Genomic DNA, 24,924 nt, shown 5'->3' on the forward strand with positions numbered 1-24,924 from the left:
AACTATATACTAAACTGAGACAAAATTCTAGCTGTTTAAAGCCAAGACCATTGTTTGGGATTAAGTCAGCTTCCTGGAAGCAGATTAATTTAATTGTCCTCAGCACAGTTATCATTTTAGAACTAAAAAGGCAGCTGGACTTGAGGTCAGAAAACTGCCAGCAGGAATTCTTGCCCTGGATGACAAGTGTGGCCCTCAGCAATGGACTTCTAAACTTGCTCAGTGACGGAGACATGAGAACATGAAATTAGAGTTACTGCGCTTTCTGGGAAGTGATAAACATTTGTGTTTAGGAGGAAGGATATTTTGGAGCCCTCGAGACTGCTTTATGATATACACACACCCTCATTGTTGGGTTTTTTTTTTTGGCCCAGGGAGAGCGTTCAGGTTTTAGAGGCACATGTCTTTTCATGAACGAGGACTTGATTTCTATTCCCTGCACACAAAGCATTCCACTCTCACTAAGCCTGAACATTAACCTGTTTGGCCCTATTGGCCGGGGATTGGCATCGGTGATCGTAGGGGCCCCTGAACTACTGCTTGGGGATCTAACCTAAAATAATAATGAAAGCCCCACCCCCACCCGCAAAAAAAAAATCATGGCATTTGCATACTAGGATCTCATCCAGTGCACTAAATAAACTTTCCATCTTGAGTCTACATCCACATCTGGTGGCTTCTCTGTTACATCCTCCCTAGAAGAATTCTGAACTTCATCTGGAAGGGCCCAAGGGTCCCCACACAGCCCAAGGCTTTCTGAAAAACCCATCTCAGCATGCCACCAAGAATGCTTGCTTTTATTTTTGTGATTGGGCTACACCCAGCTGTACTTAGTCCTGGTGCTGTGCTCAGGGGTCACTGCTGGTGGTTCTGGAGGACCATATGTGATGCTGGGGATTGAATCAGGGTCAGGCACATCAAGGCAAGCACCTAAATCTCTGTACCATTTCTCCAGCCCAAGGATACTATTATCATAAAGAACTTCATAAATAAAATCTATAGCAGCTCTGGCAGACATGTCCCTTTGCCAGGGATCTGAGCACTGTCCACTGTGGGCACTGACCCCAGGTAAGAGGATGTGAAGAGCACTGTGCTCTCCATGCATGGGAGCAGTCTCCCTTCAGTTCTCCAGGAGGATATGCAGAGATCACTTGGCCAAGGGTCTGTCTGCAATGCTTTTCCCATGAGGGGCCGTGAGTCTCAGAAACAAGCCAGGTCATGAAGGAAGCGGTGATATGTCACCTTCCACATGCAAAGCATGAAGGACTCTTTGTAGTGCAGCCTCTGTTTGGATGAGCAGGTACAGCCTTTATTCAAGGCCCAGCGAACAAGCAACCCAATCTTTGCATATTCTTGTTTACTCCTAAGCAGATTCCATTAAAGCCCTGGGCACTAGGCTTGATTGCTCTCTGGATCAAAGTTAAATTAAATTACCCAACAAGCTTCTTTTCAGAGACAGACATGCGTGCAGATGCACTCACCTTCCAGAAGCTATCCACTTTGCCGTACACCAGGGACTGGTTCTGCCTTTTGATCTCATTGATGTGGTGGATGTCACTGGAGTTCAGGTGCTGCTCGACCACAAACCCCAGAAAGCTGTTGTCTGGGGTATGAGCTGATGTAAAAAGGAAAGGACAGGACTGTTAGGCTCAAATCAGCAAGAAGAAACAATTACAGGTTTAATATACACCATCTCACACTTCATTAAATATTTCCATTTTGCCTTGTTCTTTTCTTATCTGCGAGGGCTGAGGGGGGGGCATGCTTGCACAGTCCCTCAGCTAAGCCTTCACAAGTGAATAACTTTCTCCAGTTTGGATTAACCTGAAACACATCTGCCTAAAACTGCATCACATTTCATGTTCCCCTCCCTGGGTCCTCATCACAAGGCTACAGACAGAAATGCCACCCTCTGGGCTCTTCCAGCTAAGGGGGCTGGGGGGCTGGGGTGTTTGCTGGCAGTAGGCGTTCGTTCATTCAGTTGGGAGAAAGAAAACTTGGGCAAAGATAAACATCACCCCAACCTTGCATCTCTACTAAGAATGACTGAAGACATTTATTTTGGAGGTATACTGGTCAGATGAATAGAATGAAGGCAGAATAAAAAGGGCTGTTCAGTAGGCGTAACCCCTTCACACCCCGCCCCCCATCAAGTATCACAATATCCAAACTATATGACAGATGGTTCAAAAAAACAGACCATTCTTCCTTGGGTCCCAAGACCTCTTTCCTCCCTGGGGTTCTAAAACTGCTGTATATTAACACCAATCAAATCTGGGAAAGCCGAACAAGCCTTCTCAAATATTTGTGCCTGTCATTTCATTTTAATTGGGAGAGTGTGTGTGGGAGGTCACACCTGGTTGTGTTCAGGGCTCACTCCTAAGGGTGCACGGGGGACTACAGGTGGTACCAGGATCAAACATGGATCAACTGCATACAAGGCATAGGTCTTAACCATTATATTACCTCTCCTACCTCTGTGCCTGTCATTTTAAAAGGAATTTCATCAGCAGGTCACAATTAGAAAATGAAATAGAAGACCCTACTCTGAAACATTTATTCTCTTCGGAGGAGAGTCCACGATCTCAGGAGGGGCCTCGACAGAGGTTCCCTGATACTAAAGGAAGCCACTTCTTGCTCTGGCCTTTGACCAGGATTACAGAGCTGTAAACAATTTATGGAAACATGGTTGCTAGTCACTACAACCTACCATCTTACTAGGCAGATGGATGGTCAACAATGGGAGGAAGTGGACTCCTTTGTCCTTCTGGGGACTCACCCAGGAGCCCTTTCCCAGGCAAGCAACCTGCTCAGAGGGCCCGTCAGACAGGCCAGAGTGTGCCTGTAGCGAGGCCCTCGGCATCTGAAACCCAGGTCCCCCCTCTCCCACCTGCCATGAAGATGAGGCGGACAAGGCTAGCAGAGGTCCGTGAACTGTGGAGATGAACAAGCTGTATAAATACTGTGTTATCACCCTCTAGTCCCCCAGATTTCTGCCTAATGGGGGTGACAGAAAGAGGAGATAATAGGGTTGTGATGGGGGAGTTGTGTTCGGTCTGGCCAATCTGTTATTTCATTTCTGTGCTTTTGAACAAGTGCCCAGAGGCAAGCAATGGTTGCAGTTGGCTGGGAAGTAAATTACTGAATAAATTCTACTGCCAACAAGAGGCAATGGGGCTTTTTCCCTCCCCTTTTTACGGAGCCGGGGGTGGGAAGAAAGCCTGAGTGCATTCTAAATGTCCATAAGGCAGTTTAAAAATACCTCTTTGTAAAACTTATGATACTGGAAAAAAATACAAACAAACCAACAATTGCAACCCCAGGCCCCAAATCCTGATATCAAATTTTTTATCTTCAGAAAGTTGATGTGATGGACAAAGCTTCTTGCTGTGTATATTTATTATATTTGTATATATTTGCTTCTGCAGCTCCTCTAGTTCCTGTATGGTCACCTCTTTTAAATAAATGAAGTAATTTACCATCTAAACAACTGAACAGCTTTTATTTCGTGTGACACTACATTATCGAATAATCAAAAAAAAAATGATTATCCAGCTTCTTCCGCCATCCCAAGAAGTATATCCAGAGGGATACACTTTGGCTTTAAGTCCCCTAGTTCACAGCTTGAATCGTGAGAGGGAGGGGAAGCCGATGCTCTATTCACAAACCTCACAAGGAACTGTGGGCTCTCTGTGCACTGTGCCTGCAGTTTGCTGCTAACCCAACTTCGACATGCCAAAGAGAATAAATCATGTGGGCCCAACCAAGCTCTTCTGAAGTTATTGTCCAAACACTACTTCAAGTCCTCTTACTTGGACTCTGAGGTGTGGACATGGGGGTTGCTAAGCTGCAAGTGCAGCTTAAAGATGCTGAGTGAGACTTCAGGAGAAATACAAGCAGCACTTCCAAAGAGTGCCAACACACGCTGGGCATACTGATGCAGTCGCAGTACCCTTGGTGTGGGGAGCAGGTGGGCTGCTCGGCTTCTCAGCCTTGCAGGTACTCCTGCACTCAGAAGTGACTTCCTGTAGGGCAGAGGTTGCCTCCAAAGAGTGGGCAGCAGCTGGCGGCCTGTCCTGCCAGATGGAGCACAAACAAGCATCCCTGAAGTTGCTTATCCTAAATCAAAGTCATATGACATCTGCAATTATTTTCCTGTCGAGATCTAACCTTGTCTTTTGCTCTCCCTTCAGAAGGAAACACAGGATTTAGTTGTGTTGAGAGAGAAGATATTTATACTTCAAGATATATCAAAGAAATCCTATCACAAAAGACATGGGAAATCCCTTGCTTTTGGAAATCACTTTGTTCTGGAGGTAAACCAATGAGATATTTGAAAAATGGTTAATATCTGAGTTCTAACTATATTCTAGGTGCAGTGCTGAGTGTTCAAGAGTGATTATTTCATTTTACTCTGGTGGCTACATTTTGGCCTGTGTATGTACAGATGAACAGAATCAGCTGAGCCACCCAGGCTGACAAGCTGGGAAAGGGCAACTTTAGGACTCAGAGCCAGATCAGATGGTTGCAGAGTAGGAGCTCTCACAAGCACTTGCGTGTGGCTTGCAGCCCAAGCCATTTGTTTTTGGGCTTTAAGAATCACAGGGGAAAACATGCTTCAAAGGAAAAAAAATAATGCAGATATAAAGTAGACCAAAACACACAGGACAAAATCAGGAATACACATACACACACACACACACACACACACACGCACACGCACACACACAGAGTATTACATTTGCTTCCTGAGTGACTTGCACTTTTGTATGTCTAAAAAGAAAATTGTTTATTAAAATGTTACAAAGTGAACATTTTCTAAAATTAAAAATGACCTTAAAATAATATAGGCCTATTTTTGTCCCTCATTAAGAAAAGCATTCTTTCAAGTATGTTGGAAATGCCTATTTATAAATGATTACAAATCAGCTTGAAGAGTGTCCCGAGTAGATTAAAGCTACGATCAGTTCAGCTTGAATAATTCACTCACTAGCAAGTGTTGAGAGAGCTCTTCCCTAAACCAGGTGCAACACTAGGGATATTCAACATAATGATGAGTTTCTGCCCTCAGAGAGCTTATTTAATTAATAAATGAGATATACATTATATCTGCGGAGCAGCAAGATTGTCCTTTTTCAGTGTAATTCACAATTTTTATTTAAGTCAAATTACTCCTTTCAATTGCATACATCTGAGACTGAGTTTTCAACCAATTAGCTTCTAAAAATAAACGCAAGTGTCTCTTGAACAGCCTGTCCTTCAGCTGTCCCTATAATGTTGGACAGTACCCCACACCCCCATTCCACCTGATTGTCAAAGCAGAAGCCCCAGAGTCAGCTAGACACTCTCTTAGCACTAGTATCAGGGGGTGTCTGTCTCCCCACTTTTATCAACTCCTTTCCTCTTTCCATTTTCTTTGTTCTAGCCTCACCATTCTTACCAAGACTTCTGCAATAAAACTGCTTTCTCTTTCCTAACAGAAATGGTCTTGGTAGTATCCTAATCACCATAGACTAGTATAAAAAACCTTTTATTCACAGAGAAAGGGAAAAAGGAAAGAAAATGTCTTCTATCATCTCACCACCTGGAAATCACCATTATTAGTTGGCTTTTCTTTTGGATTTCTGTATTTTTTTTCATCATCAAATCAAAATCTAATCCTACTATCCCTACTCTTTTGTGATCTTGTCCTCACACAATGTGCTATGGGACTCCTTCTGAGTTAATAGCCAGCACTCCTCACTGCGTGTTCAAGTAGCACAATACCGCTGTGCTAGATCTCATTCTGCAGATGGGAGGCCCCATTGTTCTGCTCTGCCAGCATCTTAGTGGAACTAACCACCCTTCCCCCAAACCATGCAATCCTGTTCTATTCCTGTGGCTGGTCAGTGAGAGTCCCAGGTTCTCAAGTCTCTTCTCTCTCCAATGTCCCCACCCCCACCCTCACCCCAGGATAAGCACACAATCCAGGTGACTCAACCTAATCAAGGGTTCAAAGACTGAAGAAAAGCCTGAGGTGATATTTCAAGTGGTAGAACACAAGACTAGAGGCCCTGATTCCTCTAGTTTGATTCCTGGCAGTACAGGCCCCTTTGGGGCTAGAGCGACAGTATAGCGGGTAGAGCATTTGCCTTGCACGAAGCTGATCCAGGTTCTATTCCTTCGCCCCTTTCAGGGAGTCCAGCAAGCTATCGAGAGTATCTCACCCCCACAGCAGAGCCTGGCAAGCTACCCGTGGTGTATTCGATATGCCCAAAACAGGAACAACAAGTCTCACAATGGAGACGTTACTGGCGCCCGCTTGAACAATTCGATGAGCAATGGGATGATAGTGATACAGTGATACATGCCCCTTTAGGACACTGGTGGATGCCTCCATGCCCCCTCCCCACCCCTCCAACCCCAGCAGAACACCACTGCCGGCCCAACCAGGCCCAGCATGGCTGGTATAACCCCTATTTAAGAAAAAAAAATCAAGAAACAGGTTTATAATCCAAATCCAGATAATTACAATAGCTCTGTGAGTAGTCAGAACTACTTTTGAAATCAGTGTCTTTCTGCTCCAGCAGAAAGCAGGGGTGGGGATATGGGCAGTGCTGTGGGCATTTTCTGTGTGTGCATGTGAGCTCAGCCTATAAATGAGCTCAGTGCAGATGCAGGCAAACATGCAATATAAAGCGAGTGAAAAGTACTTCCAGATCCTGCATGCCCTGTGGAAAGGCAGTCTCAACCATTTCCAGGGATAAGACCCATTTGGGTGCAATTCCAGCACACCTCACCATATGACACTTAACATCTAGCTCATGTCCCCAGTTCTCTAACAAATATATCACCTCAAAATCTCTGCAGTGGATTTCTAGGTGGTTTCTTCACAGCTGTGTCCTACCTGCTTCTTCTCCCTACCCTCTAACTCCAATTCATCCTCTGGGTTGCTTGCCAAAGTATTATGTGAAGGGCAGTGCCCTGAAAAAAACCTTCACCATGTCCAGGCTGATGCAGTGCCCATCACACCTACTATTCCAGCTTCATTTCAGACCACCACCCCCAGAATGCCTCTGTTCCTGGTTCCTCTTTGTAAATGTCATGGTTTCCACAGGCTCTCATGCACATTGGCAGTCTATTCCATCATCTGTCTTTCCTAAACCTGATACCAGTGCCCTTCTCTACTCTCTTAGACAACAATGAGTAAGAGTCATTACTACACATTGTTCTCACTCCAACAGATTCAATGTGTCTTTAGGACTGACAGTAGGAATTAAGCCAACATTTGGATGGGGAGCTGGATTCTGCTCCAGCTACTGAATTGGTGGGGAGAAAGTAGGGGTAGAATTAAGCCATATCTGACAGTGCTCATGTACTACTCTTGAATCTGTGTTCAGAGGTTACTCCAGAAGTGTTCAATGAGCCACATGTGGTGCTGGAATTAGAACTGGAGTTGGCCACGTATAAGACAAGAGCCTCAGTCCTTTAGCAATAAATAAGGAACTAAAGATATATCAGTGAACAAGAAGAATGAATGAAACTCCTTTTGCTGAGGTTAAGGCTCTTGCCTTATATGTAGTCAACCCCTTTCTCTCTGGTTCAAGCCAATGCTTTTTGAATGCAGGATTGAACAGTTAATGAACTGCTGTGATAGGCTTTACAGATAGATCTTATCTTACCAGGCAGCAGGGTTATGTCTAAGCTACTTCCACCATCACACCTGGCACAAAAACTTCAAAACCAAAGCTCAGTGTGTGAGCTAAGGCAACTTGCCATTCTACTCCAGAACCTAGCTCAGAACTAGTACAGTATAGCCAATAAATACATACTGCATTGACACATCAATATTTTGTTATATGTAAGTGCCAAAGTTGATATTGGGAATACGTAAAACAAATGAGGCAAAATTTTAAAATGATAAACTTTTGAAATTGGATTTCTAAGTATTGCAACTCAATCAATATCAGAACATTTATTGAGCACTGCTAAATGCGAAGTAACAACTAAGGAAGTAATAACTAAAGATATACCAGCGAACAAGACAAGCATGAATGAAACTCCTTTTGTTGAGCTTATGTTCAGTTGAGAGACAGATGGTACATAAGTAAACAAGATAATTCACTGTTGTAGATAAAAAAAACCACAATGGGTTTGGTTATCAGTATACAATTCGAGTTAGTAATATCATACTAAGAGTCGGGCATACAGCTCAAGGGCTAGATAGAGTACATGCCTAACAAGAATGTGAATTTAATTCTTAGCACTCAGTAGCCACTTAGAGTAACAGATGTGACTTCTATAAAGTAAATATACTAATGTCCCACCTAGGAGATAAGGGTTCTTTTACACATTAATAAAAGCAGTTTATTGGGGGCGGAATGATAACACAGCAGGCAGGTAGCTTGCCCTTGGTGCAGCCTACTAGGGTTTGATCACTGGCACCCCATATGTTCCTGTGAGTCTGCCAGGAGTGATCCATAAGTACAGAGCCTGAAGTAAGCCCTAAGCACTGGCAGCTGTGGCCTCAAAGAGAAAAAAAAAAAGAAGGAAAAAGGGGGGGGATTTAGTAACAGTTGTTTGGAGAGAAGACACACATGAATTAACAGAGATTGATAAGATTGAGGAGTCTAGGCTGAGGGTTTCTATATACATTTCTTTTAGATACTATGAATGGTATGTTACTGGTATACTTGAAAATTATTGTAACAAAATAAAGAGTAATATTAGCCATGATAAAACTCACAATGTTGATAATGATTCCAATGATATGAAACTGACACAACAGAGAAAAATCTAACTGAAAATAAAGTGATGTTGCCTGAGAAGTAACCTTATTTTAAAAGCTTAGTGATGATGTTATGCTTTGGATTTCACTGAGATTGATTTTTTTTTCCCCATATGGTGTAGACTGAGGGGTAAAAGAAACCAGACACAGGGACTGGGGAAACTATTATGTACAGCTGGGTAGAAAAGATATGTACCCGAACTGTTGACAGAAGCATACTAGAGTAAATATTTCAAGTGTCAAAAAGCAATTTAGAAGGGAATGGAATCCTTAGAGAACATCATTCCTGAAGGTTAAGACTCAGACTGCAGGGGATTGCAAGGCTGATCCTATTACCCACTGGTCTACACAGAAATAAAAGGCGAAGAGTCCTCCAAGTTAAAGGCCAACAGGCTGACTTAGCACCTTTCCCTGTCAGGCCCTAAAAATAAAATCATGCCTGGAATCAACTGAACCTTAGCAGAAGCCAACAGTTTTGTTTCATTTGCATGAAAGGGAACAAACTATAATCCTATTTTGTCAGGCAAACTTTTAGATTTGCTTGCCACTTTTCCAATCTCATCATACAAATAAACGTTGCCTTGAGCTTCCCATCCCAGGAGGGACCCAGGGTCAGAATGCTGATGAGAATGAGAGTGAGTCAGATTTCAACTCAAGAAAGCCCAGGAGAGTAAGTTCTACAAGAAGACAAAAAGAGCAGCCTGAGGTCACTCAAACAGCCTCAAACAGCTTCTGGAATATTAAATTTCTACAACACTCCTTACCCTTCTCTACATTGTTCCACGTGCAGAATAATGCAACAAGCAATAGTGATTTATTCAACAAATATTTTCTGAAAGCCAGTTCTGTGCCAGGCATTCTCCAAGGCTCTGAGAGTTTTGCTAATGAGCAAAACAGACAGCTTCCCTACTAATACTTGGCCCAGATTCCTGAGTAAAGACTAGGAAAACAAAAAAGTGAACTATAAATGCTGGGTACTAACTCTATTATGGAGGAAAATAAGGCAGGGACGGAGAGTAGGAAGATGAGGGAAAAGAGAATTACATTTTAAACATGGAGGAGGCTTAACACATAGATTTTGTTCAGTGAATAAGGAAATGCTCTGTGAATGGGAAATGGTGGCTAACCTGAGATTAATGTCACCAAAACTTCAAGAGGAGATGAAAATAAAAGTCAGAGGAAATTTGCCAAACACCAGAAATGGAAATACAATCTACTTATGGCTATAATCTTGGGGAAAAAAACCCAATGAGATAAAAATGTCTTCCTCTTGTAGATGTTTTTATATCAACCAGGTGGGGAGTACAATAGAGGTTGCCATGTAGACAATTGCAACTATCTGAAGACAGAAAACTCAAGAGCAGGTCAGGGTTGTAATTTCATAAACAGCAATAGCAAATGCCCCCTCTTTTTTTTTCTGTGTGGGCAGATTTCTTTTTTATAATTATTAATAAAAATAAAGAAGACTGACCTCAGGAATTTAGAATAAGTAGGCATGGCCAACTATAGGAAACTGCCTGAAACAATGCCTAAGTAGAAAGTCAAACCAAGGTCCTGGCAAGAACAGAAAAGCAGCGATTAATTCTCTACGTAAAAGAGTAAGCCTACTCCAAAAGAAATACAAATAAATGCAAATTAGGAGCTAACTATTGCTCAAGTGTGAAACAGCTCAGGAAATGGTGATTTTCAAGGTAGGCACTTGTGAGGGTCTTGAGACTGTACAAGAATTATGGTGTTTGCCTTGTATGCAGCCAACCCCAGTTTGACACACTATACCCTATAGAGTCCCATGAGCACTTCCAGGAGTGAGCTCTGAGAGTAGAGCCAGGAGTAAGCCCTCAGTGCTGCTGGGTGTGACCAAACAGACAGAGTAGAACCTTGACAAAACAATTGTAATGTATTAAAATGAGCTACAGAATTTTAGTATGCAGACAACCGGACTGGGGCTATAGCACAGTCAGTAGGGCATTTGCCTTGCACGCAGGTGACCTGGGTTTGATTCCTCTGTCCCTCTCAGAGAGCCTGGCAAGCTACCGAGAGTATCCCACCTGCACGACAGAGTCTGGCAAGCTACCCATGGTGACAGTAACAACAAGTCTCAAATCGGAGATGTTACTGGTGCTTGCTTGAGCAAATCGATGAACAACAAATGACAGTGCTACAGTGCTACAGATTACAACTACATAAAAATGTCCTCATGACAGGAGAATAATGGCAGGGTCTAGAGATGATCTGTGCCTGCAACTGGGGCTCCCACGGCGGGGAGGAGCTGAACCAGAAGAAACCTGGGCCACTATGATATTCAGCCCAGGCTCTCAGAACAACCCCGAATGTAGCAAGGAGAGCCCTTGGGAAAGCAAATTTCCAGATATTTTGGATTTAGTTGCAATGAAGAGTGAACATGGATCTGCCCAAAGCAGCTGAACCTGAATTTCCTTTTAATCCGTGACTAATGTTATCTTGGAAGTGTATGTGTATTCTACAGATATCCTTTGCCTTTGAAAATTTGTCTGCATGCCTGTCTCCAATGAGTAGCTGCTTTAATATACTCTTTTTAATTTTTTTTAAATTGGATCACCGTGAAAACAGTTACAAAGCTTTCACGCTTAAGTCTCGGTCATACAATGATCAAACACCAATCCCTTTGCCAGTGCATATTTTCCACCACCAAGAACCCCAGTATACTCCCATCCCAGCCCCCCACCCTGCCTATGTGGCAGATGATTTCCACTTTACTCTCTCTCCACTTTGATCATATTCAATATTTCGACAAAAGCCCCACCATTACTATCTGGAATTTTCCCCAACAATCAGACCTGCTGAAAAGGCATGATTAGATAATTTGTTTTCTACTGCTGGTTATGAAGAGCAGATGATGTTGTGCGGCCACTTTGCGGCTGCATGATTTTGGATTTCTGATATTTTAATAATAAATCTGAAGAGATTTCTGCCAAAAGCCACTGAGTTCCGAAATTAGTTTGTGTGCCTCTGGGATCATGGCTATCCAGGAGCCAGAGGAGCTGTTTGTGGGCGGTGACTTGGGGCCTCATTGGGGCAGGGAGAGGGGCCAGTTCCACCCCCATCCCGTGAGGCCCTGTGTGTCTCATCACTGCAGTCTCATACCTGACTGTCCAATAGGCTCTGAAGAGGTGACAGCCACCGCGATGCCGGAGGGAAAAGGTGGAAGGGACAACCACTTTTCCCCATCTGGGGTGGCACTGTGTCATAATTTAATGCTCAATCCAGATGCATTTCTGCCAAAAGCCACTGGGTTCCGAGACTGGTTTGTGCGCCTCTGGGATCATGGCCATTCAGGAGCCAGAGGAGCTGTTCGTGGGCGGCAACTCAAGGCCTTATTGGGGTGGGGAGAGGGTCTAATATACTCTTTTTACTCCCCCAAACCTTCAAATTAAATGGACCCACAAGAAAAATGCAAAAAATTTAACTAGGTAAAGATAATAATGGTTCAATTAGAGTCTAGAGGCTTGTTTTCTGTGGCAAATTCTTCAGTCTATGTATTTCACATACTTTGTATTTCTGGTGCCAGAAATTGAACTTGAGCTTCATATAAGCAAAACTTATGCTGTACCATTGTACCATATCACTGGCGAGGGACACACTTCAACAGGATTATGGTCGCAACAGCTTCACTTACCTATACTTTTCCATGGGGTTTTTGTTTGTTTGTTTGTTTGTCTGTTTTTTGGGCCACACCCAGCAATGCTCAGAGCTTACTCCTGGATCTGCACTCAGGAATTACTTCAAAGGGGACCATATGGGATGATGAGGATTGAACCAGGTTGGCTGTGTACAAGGCAAGCACTCTACCTCCTATACTACTTCTACAGCCCCATCCATGTTTTCCTTACCCAAGATAGTCTGATCCATAAGGAAATTTTCCATCAACTGAATATATAAATATATAACAATCCCTGCTTTGCTTGCTCTGTTATTTCACCAGCAGTTTTAAATGCTCATTTTCTAGTTCTTTTGCATTTCTTCCTTGTGTTTTTTTTTCATGATTAACAACTTTCTCTCATCAACAATTTATCTTCAAATATAATTTGTCCTAGAGAGGCAAAATCAAAGCTGGATTCTATCCTGTTATGTCTCAGAGTAATGAAGTGGTATCCTGGTAACTTGCAAAGATGACTGATTGATTTTGTGGGTATTTATTGTTTGAATGAACATTCTGGAAACATGAACTATTTTCCATTGGTTTGGTTTCAATCCACTGTCATTTCTACTCTATTCATGCTCAGACTACTCCATCTTTGGCTCCTGTGTCCTTTCTGGTTCTACTTCAATGGTTTCTTTGCTTCTTTGCTTTCTGGCATGGAAAAAACGACCCTTCTAGAGTGTTTCCTACCCTCGATCTGTAAGCAGCTATTACAAGAGGTTCCTTTTAGTGGAAGTGGTATCACTACATTAGGATTAGTCCTTTACAAAGTACAGAGCTAGAAACAATTCCATGTCAAGAAAAACTAAGTTCATACTGATATTCTTCTTTCAAACCCAAAATTATAAATGTTACTTATAGTAAGGCCCTTTCTCTTCCTGTAAACAGAAACCACAGTTCCTTTACACTTGTAAAGATTTCAAAAAATAATAATAATGTAAATTTTCCACTATTAAAGCATGACTAAAGGCATATTTTAAAGTCAGTATAAATAATTATTGGTGAACCAGGACTGAAACTAAGTGGTAGAGAACATGCCCAGCGTGTGTGAGGTCTTGGGTTTAATCCCTAGCATCAAAATACTGCAATTATATAACATATAATTATAGAATATATTTATATAGTTATATAATTCGAATTATAAAATTATATGTAAGTTTACACATTTATTAGATTATACCCTACTACTATAATAATTATTATTGGTGAGAGATTTTCACCAACCTGATATATCACCAGGTTTGGTTTCTTTTTAAGTCTGTTTGCAGTGAATGTGTTCTTTTTGATGCTTCTATTTACATTACGTGAAACATGGTTCCAGAATTTAATAAAAGTATAGTTTTATTTTCTACCTCACTCCAAATGCCCTTCTCTGTAGGGGTATTAATTTGTATTGACTTGCTATTTGTGCCTTACATGCTTCTCTTCTACCATACAGCTTTTGTTTTATTTTGTTTTGGAGCCATACCTAGATATTCTCAGAGCTAACTCCTAATTCTGTGCTCAGGGATCACTCCTGGGGACCATATAGGATGCTGGGAACTGAGCCTGGGTGGCTGCATATAAGGCAAGCACCTGTGCCATCTCTCTAGCCCCGTATCACACGCTTCTTATATGGAAAGGAGTGATTCTTCTCCACACAGCCCTACACAATTGCCTTTCATCACTGAATTTATCCTAGAAATCTCCATCCAGAGCAGAGAAGACCTGCCCTTATCCCTTAGGGCTGTTAAGTGAAATTTCCCTCATCTTTCGACTTCATTATTCACTCAGTCCCTATCATGAACCTTTGTGTTATTCCCAGGCTTTTCCTATTAAAAACAATGTCATAATAAATAGCTTTCTGCCCACGTTGAGTTGTTTTTTTTTTTTTCTCAGCTCACCTATGTTTGAGATAAATTCATGGAGATGATCAGGTCAAAGAGGCATAGGCAGTTTTGCTAGCGCGTGGCAAATGCTCTACTCCAGGGTTGAACATGTTGCATTCTTACTACTAAGGTAGGAAATGTCTTATTTCCTGAGTCTCAGTATCAGAATAGCTATGCCAAAAGATTGCTGTTTTTTTTTTTTTGCCAACTTGACACATGGACATGGTATCTCGATGCAGTTTTAAAATATATTTCTCTTAGTGTGAGTGAAGTTAATGTATCTATGTATTTGAGACAATACATTTATTTTCCTTAGAAATATTAATAGCTTTTGCTTATTCTTTTTTCCCATTGGATTGGGAATTTTTTCAATTTTTAGAATTTTTAAAAACACAACAGAGATATCAAGTACAAGATTTGCTTAACACACTATTTATTATTGTTGTTTTGTTATAGAGGTTCTTTTTTAAAAGGTAGTCAGATGTATCCATTTTCCCCTCTACATCCTGCTGAATTTAGCACTCAGAAAACTTAACCCTTTTCATGCTTAATAAGAACAGATGAATAGTTTCATCTCCAGTTACATCTCTAGTAGTGAATTTCTTCAATTCAATCAAGCAACACACAGATAAAATCCTCTGTCCATTAAAAGCAGAACTCCACCTTGCTAAATGAGATCTTTATACTTTCTGGAAAAGTCCTCACTTTCCATTCCCTGGGTAAAAGAAACACTAACTGCTGATGTACATGTATCCATGTCATTCAAGCAATTTGGGTCATTTTATCCAGCTAACATTTTGTTTCATTTGACATAAAGTACAGATCATTTCTAGGAACTCTTTTACTATTTAATGTAGTCCCTCAAAGGAACAAAGTCAAACCAGAAGCTACCTGCAATCACACCTCACACCATGGTGACAAGCCATCTGTCACCTAATGTGCCTTATATTAGCCTCTTTCCTGAACTGTGTCTCAGGGATAGGTTGCAATAGCAGGACATATAGTTCCAACAATTGATTATGAAAATAATATTTACTATGCATATAGAAAATCCTCACAGATCTCTGGCTTTACTATTTTAAAATATGTTCAATTACAAGATTTTTGTATGTAATATGTTTTATGTTGACTGCTTTTTAATTGACATATCATAATTTACAATAATATTCTTTACATCTGCAGAGCTATTACACTAATCCCTCTGCAAATATTTTGAGATTCTGACACCATTATCCCACAGTCCCTTCTCCTCTCTAGTTCTCAGTTCTTTTGATCATGTCTGAATTGTTTACATTGGGATGGTCTATTCCTTTTCTTTGTTTCTTCATATTCCTCACAAGAGCAAAATTATTTGGTATTTATTCTTTATCTTTTATTTTCTGACTCACTTCATTAAGCAAGCTATCCACCAATTCCACTCAGTTGTAGCAAACTGCAAAATCTCATCTTTTCTCATAGCTAAACAGTATTCCAGTGTGCATATATTCCACAATTTCTCTATCCATTCTTCAACTGTCGTTGAGCACTAGTATTGAAAACAGGCAGATTTCAAAATTTCTGGGGAGATTTTTGGGGGACCAATACCCAGCTGTTCTCAAGGCTTATTCATGGCTCTGAGCTCAGGGATCACTTCTGGCATTTCTCAGGGGACCATATATATAGTGCCAGGGATAAAATCTGGGCCAGCAGATGGAAGGCAAGGACCATTCCCCTGGGCTACCTCTTTAGGTCCAAATTAAGCAGATTATTTCTTTATTTGGTTTTGGGGTCACACTTTGTAGTGCTCAGGGCTTACTCCTGGCTCAGGGATCAGTCCTGGAAACCTGGGATGCCAGGGATGGAGCGTGGGTCACCTCAAAAGTGATAGAAGGATAAACACTTTGGATTAATACTATCTGTTCCTTTAAAAAGATAGGAATTCTCTAGAGTGAGCATCAAATCAAACTCATTGAATTATCTCATGGAAACTTTCACTTCCAGAACAAGACTTTACCTCATCACCTTTTGTTGACAATATAAAATATTTTTGGAATGAACTCTATCAGATTTGGCATTTGGCTCCACCATCCTTGGTTGCTAATAAATGAGACTGGGGGTAAGTCAAATGGATGGCAGCCATAGGAAATGATGACTGTGTGGGGTAAAAACAAACAAACAAACAACAAAATTCTATGGAAATAGAAAAATCTGAAGAGCCTAAAGTTGGGGCCAGCAAGCTCATTGTCTATTAGGAACCTACCACCTCATCGACTTCACCTCATTAAATAAGCTCTGCCGGAAGCAGCAACACCACATGAGCCAGACTTTGTTCTGGGTGCAGTGTTTAAGTCAGCAAAATACGCAATGCATTTGAAAAAGTTCCAATTTTGAAAGGCCAACTTCTTTTTCCTTTATAAAGTGTATTGTTTTTCTAATAAGGGTTTCAACATCAGGAGGGGTGCAAGCCTGTCAAGGTTTCATTCTCCTTGATAATCCAGTGCAGTGATTTTCAAATGCCAGTCTGTGGAACAGGGCTGCTCCACACATGTGAAAATTGGTTCAAAACTACTGATCTAGATCACTGTAACATTGTAGCACTGTTGTCTGGTTGTTCATCAATTTGCTTGAGGGGCCACCAGTAACGTCTCCATTATGGGACTTGTGACTGTTTTTGGCATATCGAATACACCACAGGTAGCTTGCCAGGCTCTGCTGTGCAGTCGGTCTACTCCTGATAGCTTGCCGGGCTCTCTGAGAGGGACAGAGGAATCGAACCCGGGTCCGCTGCATGCAAGGCAAACGCCCTACCCGCTGTGCTATCACTCCAGCCTGATCTGGAGCAATGGCAAGAAATGCAACATGAGTGAGTGCTGCCAAAAGTGGGTTCATGATGCCAGTGTTCTTCAACCCTTTTACACCTGTGGATAGTGGCTGCGCTGCATGCTGGTTAATGAGCCTGGAGTTATAATAAAAGCAGTACACCAGAGATTTTCCACCTTTCTATACCTGTGACCAGCAGTGGACTGTGGGTAGGTATCTGAAGACCACTGTATTGAGCAGTTGATTTTCAAAACCTGTTTGGCCTGTGTGTGTTCATAAACCTTTGGCTGTGCAAGTGTTTCATGAGCCTCTCTCTATTCCCATACATGCAGTTACCAAAAGCTGAAGAAGCTAGAGTCAGACCAGAGAGGAAGCTCCAAGGCTGAGCTCATGCTTAGCATGCAGGAGGCCAGGGTTCAATCCCTGTCACCACATGGCCCCCTGAACATTGCCGAGAGTGACCCCTGAGCACAAAGCCAAAAGTTAGCCCTTGAACATCACAGTGTGTGGCCCTAAAACAAAACAAAACAAAACAAAATTAAAAATAAAACAAGCAGAAGCTAGGATTGGTTTAAATAGCGTTTGTGTGGCATTGCATGAAACATATTTAGTACTTGCCAATCCAAACTCTACCCAAAGTCTTTTCCCAAACTTAGAAATTATTTCTAAGTCTTAGAAATAATTCATAGTGAACATTTTTCTCCGGAACATTTCTAAATCTCTTTGAAAAAAAAAAAACTCACATGACCTTTTAATTCGAATTTAAAAAAAAGATCCAGTTATTCCCAATGGCAAGATTCAATGGCACACATTTCTCCAGCTAAGGGCGCTGAGAATGACCTAAATACTGTGACGGCCTACTTTCCTTTCTTATCTAGATTTGGTGGAATTCTGGAAAGCAGATGTGAAAGAAGAATACTCACGGAACATTGTATAAAACTGCTGTGGGTTCAGATTCCACTTGCCCCATGGGGTTTTGTGGCCTTTCGACTGGGCATAGTTCGCATGGTTAAACTCAGGCTCTGTGCCAAAGGAGTCCAGGACTCGGAGCATGCACCTGAAAGAAAAACGTGCCACGAGTAAAATGACTACCTCTCATCCCAGGTTCAAAGAGCAAACACCCTCACGCTCTGCAGAGAGGAGCCCGCAGGGATGAACTTCACTGGAGACACTACCGGCATGCCTTGAGAGGTACCAGGGATGCCTGGATCACCAACATCTCCATGTGTGACTTTCCAGCCCGAGGCATCACACACCAGGCATAACTTACTTCTATTGCTGATTAAACATAGAAAAGTATTCAAATTCCAGCAAAATCAAGTTCCATGGAAAAACAGGGCCAGGAGGACTGGTCAATGGTTGGGAGCGTGCCACAAGTGTGGGGTGTGAGCAAAGGGCAGTTAGGAAAGAAAAGGGACTAATAAGGCAATAATAGTTAGGAATGATCACTCTGGACAAGAACTTAAACTGAAAGTAGGTAAAGGGATATACATGATAACCTTCCAGTATTTGTACTGCAAACCATAATATCCAAAAGGAGAGAGAGAGACAGAGAGAGAGAGAGAGAGAGAGAGAGAGAGAGAGAGAGAGACAGAGAAAGAGAGAGACAGAGAGACAGAGACAGAGACAGAGAGACAGAGACAGAGAGACAGAGAGGGAAAGAGAGAGAGAGAGAGAGAGAAAAACAGACAGACAGACAGACAGAGACAGACTGGGGACATTGGTGGTGGAAAATGTACACCGATGAAGGGATGGATCTTGGAACATTATATAACTGAAACCAAATCATGAACACCCTTGTAACTATGTATTTCACTGTGGCTCAAAAAACAGTGCGCTGAAAGTAGATAAAAGAACAAACGTGATGACCTCTCAGCTTCTGTACTGCAAACCATAATGCCCAAAAGTAGAGAGAGAAAGTAAGAGGGAAATTGTCTGCCATAGATGTAGGGGGAGAGGTGGGATGGGGAATACTTGGGGACATTGGTGGTGGAAAATGGTAACTGGTGGAGGGATGGGTTTTTGATCATTGAATGACTGAAACTCAAACATGAAAGTTTTGTAACTGTATTTCATGGTGATTCAAAAAGGAAAAAAAATAGTATAAAAAATCAAGTCCCATGGAAATTAGCACTGCAGACGGCCAAGTTCACGTTGCAGCAAGCAGAGCACAGAGCACTGCCTAGTGAGCAGGTGCTGAAGAACCAATATTCCTTTATAGAAGGTGCATTTGTATGGGCCTCCAGGTAAATACATTTATTCTTAAAAATCTTAAACCTCAAAGGTAATAGTGGCCATGAGAGGTAGGCCTTCGGGAGGTGATTAGGTCCCGAGGGTGGAGCCCCCAGGATGGACTGAACACTCTCAGAAAAGCAGAATCTTCTCATCCTTCCATTATGTGAGAAGTCAATAAGAAGTGACCAGGATGAGAGCTCTTGATTAACTCTGATTTCAAAACTGTGAGCAATAAATACATGTTGTTCTAAGGCACACAATCTGGTATTTTCTTATAATAGACAAATTTGGCAAAGGTCTGACTCTGCTTAAAGCATGCAGCATGCTAGTTACTCAATAGTCATTCAATGTTTTCCTCAGAGCATGTGGTTTTAGGTAAAACCAGACTCTGGTTCAGTAAGTTAGGATGGTATTTATGTGCTTAGAGTTGTTAACAGGCTGGAGCGATAGCACAGCCGTAGGGCATTCACCTTTCACAAGGCCGACCCGTGTTCGATTCCTCCGCCCCTCTCGGAGAGCCCGGCAAACTACCGAGAGTATTGAGACTGCACGGCAGAGCCTGGCAAGCTACCCGTGCGTATTGGATATGCCAAAAACAGTAACAATAAGTCTCTCAATGAGATACATTACTGGTGCCCGCTCGAACAAATCGATGAGCAACGGGATGACAGTGACAGAGTTGTGAACATTACTGCTTTTGCTGGAGCCCAAAGAAAGGACATTAAAGATGCTCCATGGGGCTCCTCCATCACAGTCTTTGACCTGGGCAGCTCTATCATCAAATCTGTCTACAGCTGATTTTTATATAGCCCATAAGCTAAAAAGAATCTTTATAATTTTAAATAGTTCTTGAACATTCTGTGATGTGAAAACCATATGAAATGCAACACTGGGCATTAAAAAAAGTTACCTGCACCTCACAATAGAGCCATTTTAGAAGTTGATATATCCACATAATCTCTAAAGCTATTTACACATAATAAAAGTGAAGCTAAGTAGCTAGAACAGAAACCAGGAGGTTGGGAAAGCTTAAAAACTCATTATTTTGTGTGTGGGGGTGGGGGGCGGGGGTGGGCATTGGGCCACACCTACTGTGCTTAGGGTTTACTCCTGATTCTGAGCACAGGAATCACAACTAAGGGCCTTGGGGGAACCATTTGGGTTGCCAAGGATCAAACCTGGGTCGGCCATATACAAGGCAAGAACCTTAGCTTCTATTGTCTCTCTCTAGCTCCCACAAGCCTAAAATCTTTCCGATTGGGCTTTTTTCCCTAAAAGCCACTCACCACTGGTTTAGCATGTCAAAGAAAAGTGAGTTAGAAGAAAGAAATCAATACTGAAATGGGATCAGTCTTGGGTTTCTTTAAGGAACCCCAGGGGGTGTCAGGGATCAAACCCAGGGCTGCCACAAGCAAGGCAAGTGCCCTACCCACTGTACTACCTCTCCGGCCTCAGCAGCCTCCATTTCTGAACTTATCATTTTTCCTTTTAAAATGAGACACAGAAGGGACTCCTTGAAACTAATTAATCTGTTTTCTTGGGAGAAGGCAGTGTTCAGAAAGCAGCAGAAACCACAGGCAGCCCTGAAGAAGGTAACTGCAGGAGGAGGGAGGAACGTTTAGGGGTGCCCATGGAAAAGGGGGACCATGGGAGGCGCAGCCCAGTCAGGAGGGCACTGGAAAGGAAAGCTTGCAGCGTCTCGGCAGGGAGAAATGGTGCTCCTAGTCATAGGCTTTGTCTGAAAGGCTTTGGTCTGTTCACTTCTTTGAAATCAACTCAAATAGTCTATATTCCTCTCTAGCTCAGACTTATGAGTATTTAATTTATTTATTCTTGGGTTTTTGGTCACACCTGATAGAGCTCAGGAATTATTCTTGGCTGTGCACTCAGGAATTGCTCTTGGCAGTGCTCACAGGACTCTGGTATGCTGGGGCTTGAACCCGGGTCAGCGGTTCAACACAGTGATAGCCCGCCCCACTGTGCTATTGCTCTAGCCCTTTTGAGTATTATTATTATTATTATTATTATTATTATTGTTATTATTACCCAGTGATACTCAGGGGTTACTCCTGGCTCCTGCAGTTAGAAATTACTCCTGGTAGTGCTCAGGGAACCATATGGGATGCTGGGAATTGAACCCAAGGCATATGCCCTACCCAGCCCCCCCCCTTGAGTATTTTTAACTTGGGAGTTCTGTTGTTGGTATTTTAAATTTAGACAATTAAAACACCATGGTGTGGGAAGATGCCTATAGGAAGCTGATTACTCAAAGTCTGGACTTAGACAAAGCACCAAGAAGCAAGCAACCATGATGCTGAGCTTCCAGAGGGCAAGCTGGGGAATGAATAATCAGACAGCACAGAAACTTCTAATTCTTTATGACTCAACTTTGAAGCTTTTGTTTGGAAACTGAATCTCTCTCTGTCTCTCCCTTTCTTTCAGCTTATCTGATTTTGTTGTTGTTGTTGTTGTCGTCGTTATTTTAAACCAGAGGCAAAGAACTGATCTCTGTCTATGACAGGGAAACATTCTAGTTTCCTTTCTTCAGTCGCTGTCTGCTTCTGTGTGCTATGGAACTGTGTTTTTGTTGTTAATATTTATGTTGTTCCTCTGACATCTTCCTTGTGTCTTGAGCATCAAAAACAGACTGATGACTTTTAAAGATAATTTGCCTTTCTGCCGGAGGCAGCTGGTCTCACCCTAAGAAGGAGGCAGCAGCAATGTCAGATGAGTCCTGCAACACGACTCTCTGCTCACACCCTTGACAGGATCTACTCTCTGATTTGGAGTTTGATGTAAAACACAGTCTATGTTGGACCACTTGCATCTCACTTTCCCATGTGTCCTTGAAGCTCAGCAAATGCCTCGAGTGAAACCAAATGCATCTGTGACTTGCAGTACTTAGTAAAAATATGTTGTCATACACAGATATCAAACTAATGTGGAAGCAGATTTCTTAGGTTCCAATAAAAAAAGGAACTGAATTTACAAAGTTGTTCCAAGATCAACAGGACTTAGTGTTCGCTCCTAAATCAAAGACCAGGTGATAAATTTATATTTAATGAAATTCAAAACATCTGAATTTCAGAACATCTACTTGCAACCAAGATGATGAAGAGAGAAATCCCTAATAATATCTAATCTTTAAAAGGTGAAAGAAGCTCACTGCTGGTGGGAATGCCGACTGGTTCAGCCCTTCTGGAAAACAATTTGGACGATTCTCAAAAAATTAGATATTGAATTCCCATTTGACCCAGCAATACCACTCCTGGGAATATATCCCAGAGAGGCAAAAAAGTACAATCGAAACAACATCTGCACATGTATGTTCATCGCAGCACTGTTTACAATAGCCAGAATCTGGAAAAAACCCGAATGCCCCAGAACGGATGACTGGTTGAGCAAACTTTGGTACATCTATACAATGGAATACTATGCAGCTGTTAGAAAAAAGGAGGTCAAGAATTTTGTAGTTAAGTGGATGGGCATGAAAAGTTTCATGCTGAGTGAAATGAGTCAGAAAGAGAGAGACAGACATAGAAAGATTGCACTCATCTATGGTATATAGAATAACAGAGTGGGAGCCTATCACCCAAGAACTGTAGAAATAAGTACCAGGAGGTTGACTCCATGGCTTCGAGGCTGGCCTCATGTTCCGGGGAAAGGTCAACTCAGAGAAGCGATCACCAACTACATTGTAGTCGAAGGCCATGTGGGGGAAGGGAGTTGCGGGCTGAATGAGGGCTAGAGACTGAGCACAGCGGCCACTGAACACCTTTATTGCAAACCACAACAGCTAATTAGAGAGAACAGAAGGGAATGCCTTGCCACAGTGGCAGGGTGGGGTGGGGGGGAGATGGGATTGGGGAGGGTGGGAGGGATGCTGGGTTTACGGGTGGTGGAGAATGGGCACTGGTGAAGGGATGGGTTCCCGAACTTTGTATGAGGGAAGTATAAGCACAAAAGTGTATAAATCTGTAACTGTACCCTCAAAAAAAAAAAAATTATGTCCTTCCTCTGATTAAACATAATGAAGTCAAAAAAAAAAAAAAAAGGTGAAAGAAGCTGACAAGGAAATTTCAGAGTTCCTCTGCTGGCTTTCAGATCAAATCTTAGCTTCATCACATGGCCAAAATACAAGACAAAGATACTAACAAATATTCCAGCTAGTATTACTAACATGGTTGCTGTATTAAAGAAAGGACAGATTAACATTATATTCTTGCATTAAGCCCCCCTCTGAGAGCCTTTTCACCCAACAAGAATCAAATATCAGTGCTCAAGCAAGCATATTGGTGCTCATTTTAATAATGAAATCGTCTTTTATTATCGACCTAAACACTACCACCATGAGTATTTTTCCATGCAGACAGCCCTTCTGTTTGGCAAGGATATGTGAGTCTTGTGACACCCAGAATATATCACACATCTATCAGATGCATGGCACTCTCAAAAAGGCCAGAAAAGAGCAGTGCTGGTTTTTGTCTTATTTTAATGCTGTAGGAAAAAAAAAATCACTTACATAGCTTCTAACCAAAAGAAAAGGTTGTTATTTCTGCATAACTGTGAACAAATTTGATGGACGTCTTTCATAAAGAGTTTAAGAAAAATCAAAGTAATAGTAATAAAAAAGCAATAAAATAATACCAATGTAAGATAGGAAATACTTGAAAAGTTTTCACTGCTATTCTTAACTGAAACCAATATTTCTGTTTTCAAAAGGCACTACATTTAACAGAGTTTGAGGGTGCTGAAGGTCACTCTCTGATGCTCATCCCAGTGCTCACAACTGGACAGTTTGATGCCCAGGACACGGGCAGTGTGGGGCTGATTGGACCTGGCAAGTGTTCTGGGGTCACCAGGGACACACATGGTTGTGCCAGTGTCGGACTCAGGCCCTTGCACATGCTGGGCATGTGCTTTATCTCTCTAGTTATCTACCTGGCTCCCTCCAAACTCTCTTTCTCCCTCTGTGTGTGTGTGTGTGTGTGTGTGTGTGTATGTGTGTGTGTACAAACATACGTATATATTTAATTAACTATATTCAAAAGAAAGTCAAAAGCACACAATGTTTTTGCAACCAGGTTCTTTCCTCTGCCATGAGCATTTCAGAGTGAAATGAGAAAATCGTTGGTACTGTAAGAATATCCTAAGAAAATTCTATAGAAAAAAGGCTGCTTCCCCCATTCTGTTTTGTTGTTGTTGTTTTAAGCATTCTGATTATTTTGACATTTCCCTTATCTCTCATTTCTAAAGGACTTCTGATCTGACATAACTGATAATATTAAACTATAAACTAACCTGAAATTAAAAGACCTAGTTTCAATCATTATGGGCTCATTTAATTAATTAATTAATTAATTAAAGGTGTTGGAGTTGCGCCCAACTGTGCTCAGGGACTGCTTCTGACTCTACTCGGGATCACTCTGGTGGGGAGCATATGGGGTGCTGGGGCAAAGTCCTGCTACAATCTCTCCGAGACTCTTGTTTATTTTTAAATGTGTTTGGGTTTTTGAGGAGGGTCTGGTGGTGCTCAGGGATTGCTCCTGGTGGGATCTGGGGGATCGTGCAGTGCC

General features: G+C 42.0%; 1 protein-coding gene across 3 annotated transcripts in view; it reads right to left on the reverse strand.

Annotated features, from left to right (window-relative positions):
- MGAT5 (alpha-1,6-mannosylglycoprotein 6-beta-N-acetylglucosaminyltransferase) overlaps positions 1–24,924 on the reverse strand; it is a 384,102-nt gene that overhangs the window by 96,064 nt on the left and 263,114 nt on the right. For all 3 annotated transcript variants that reach the window (XM_055122917.1, XM_055122916.1, XM_004616498.2), the window contains 2 exons: positions 18,037–18,170; positions 1,482–1,615 (listed from right to left, as the gene is read on the reverse strand). In XM_055122917.1, coding sequence (XP_054978892.1) covers positions 1,482–1,615; positions 18,037–18,170 — 268 coding nt within the window. The remainder of the gene's footprint in view (positions 1–1,481; positions 1,616–18,036; positions 18,171–24,924) is intronic.

Source organism: Sorex araneus, chromosome X, assembly GCF_027595985.1.
Source record: "Sorex araneus isolate mSorAra2 chromosome X, mSorAra2.pri, whole genome shotgun sequence".
Lineage (NCBI taxonomy): Eukaryota > Metazoa > Chordata > Mammalia > Eulipotyphla > Soricidae > Sorex > Sorex araneus.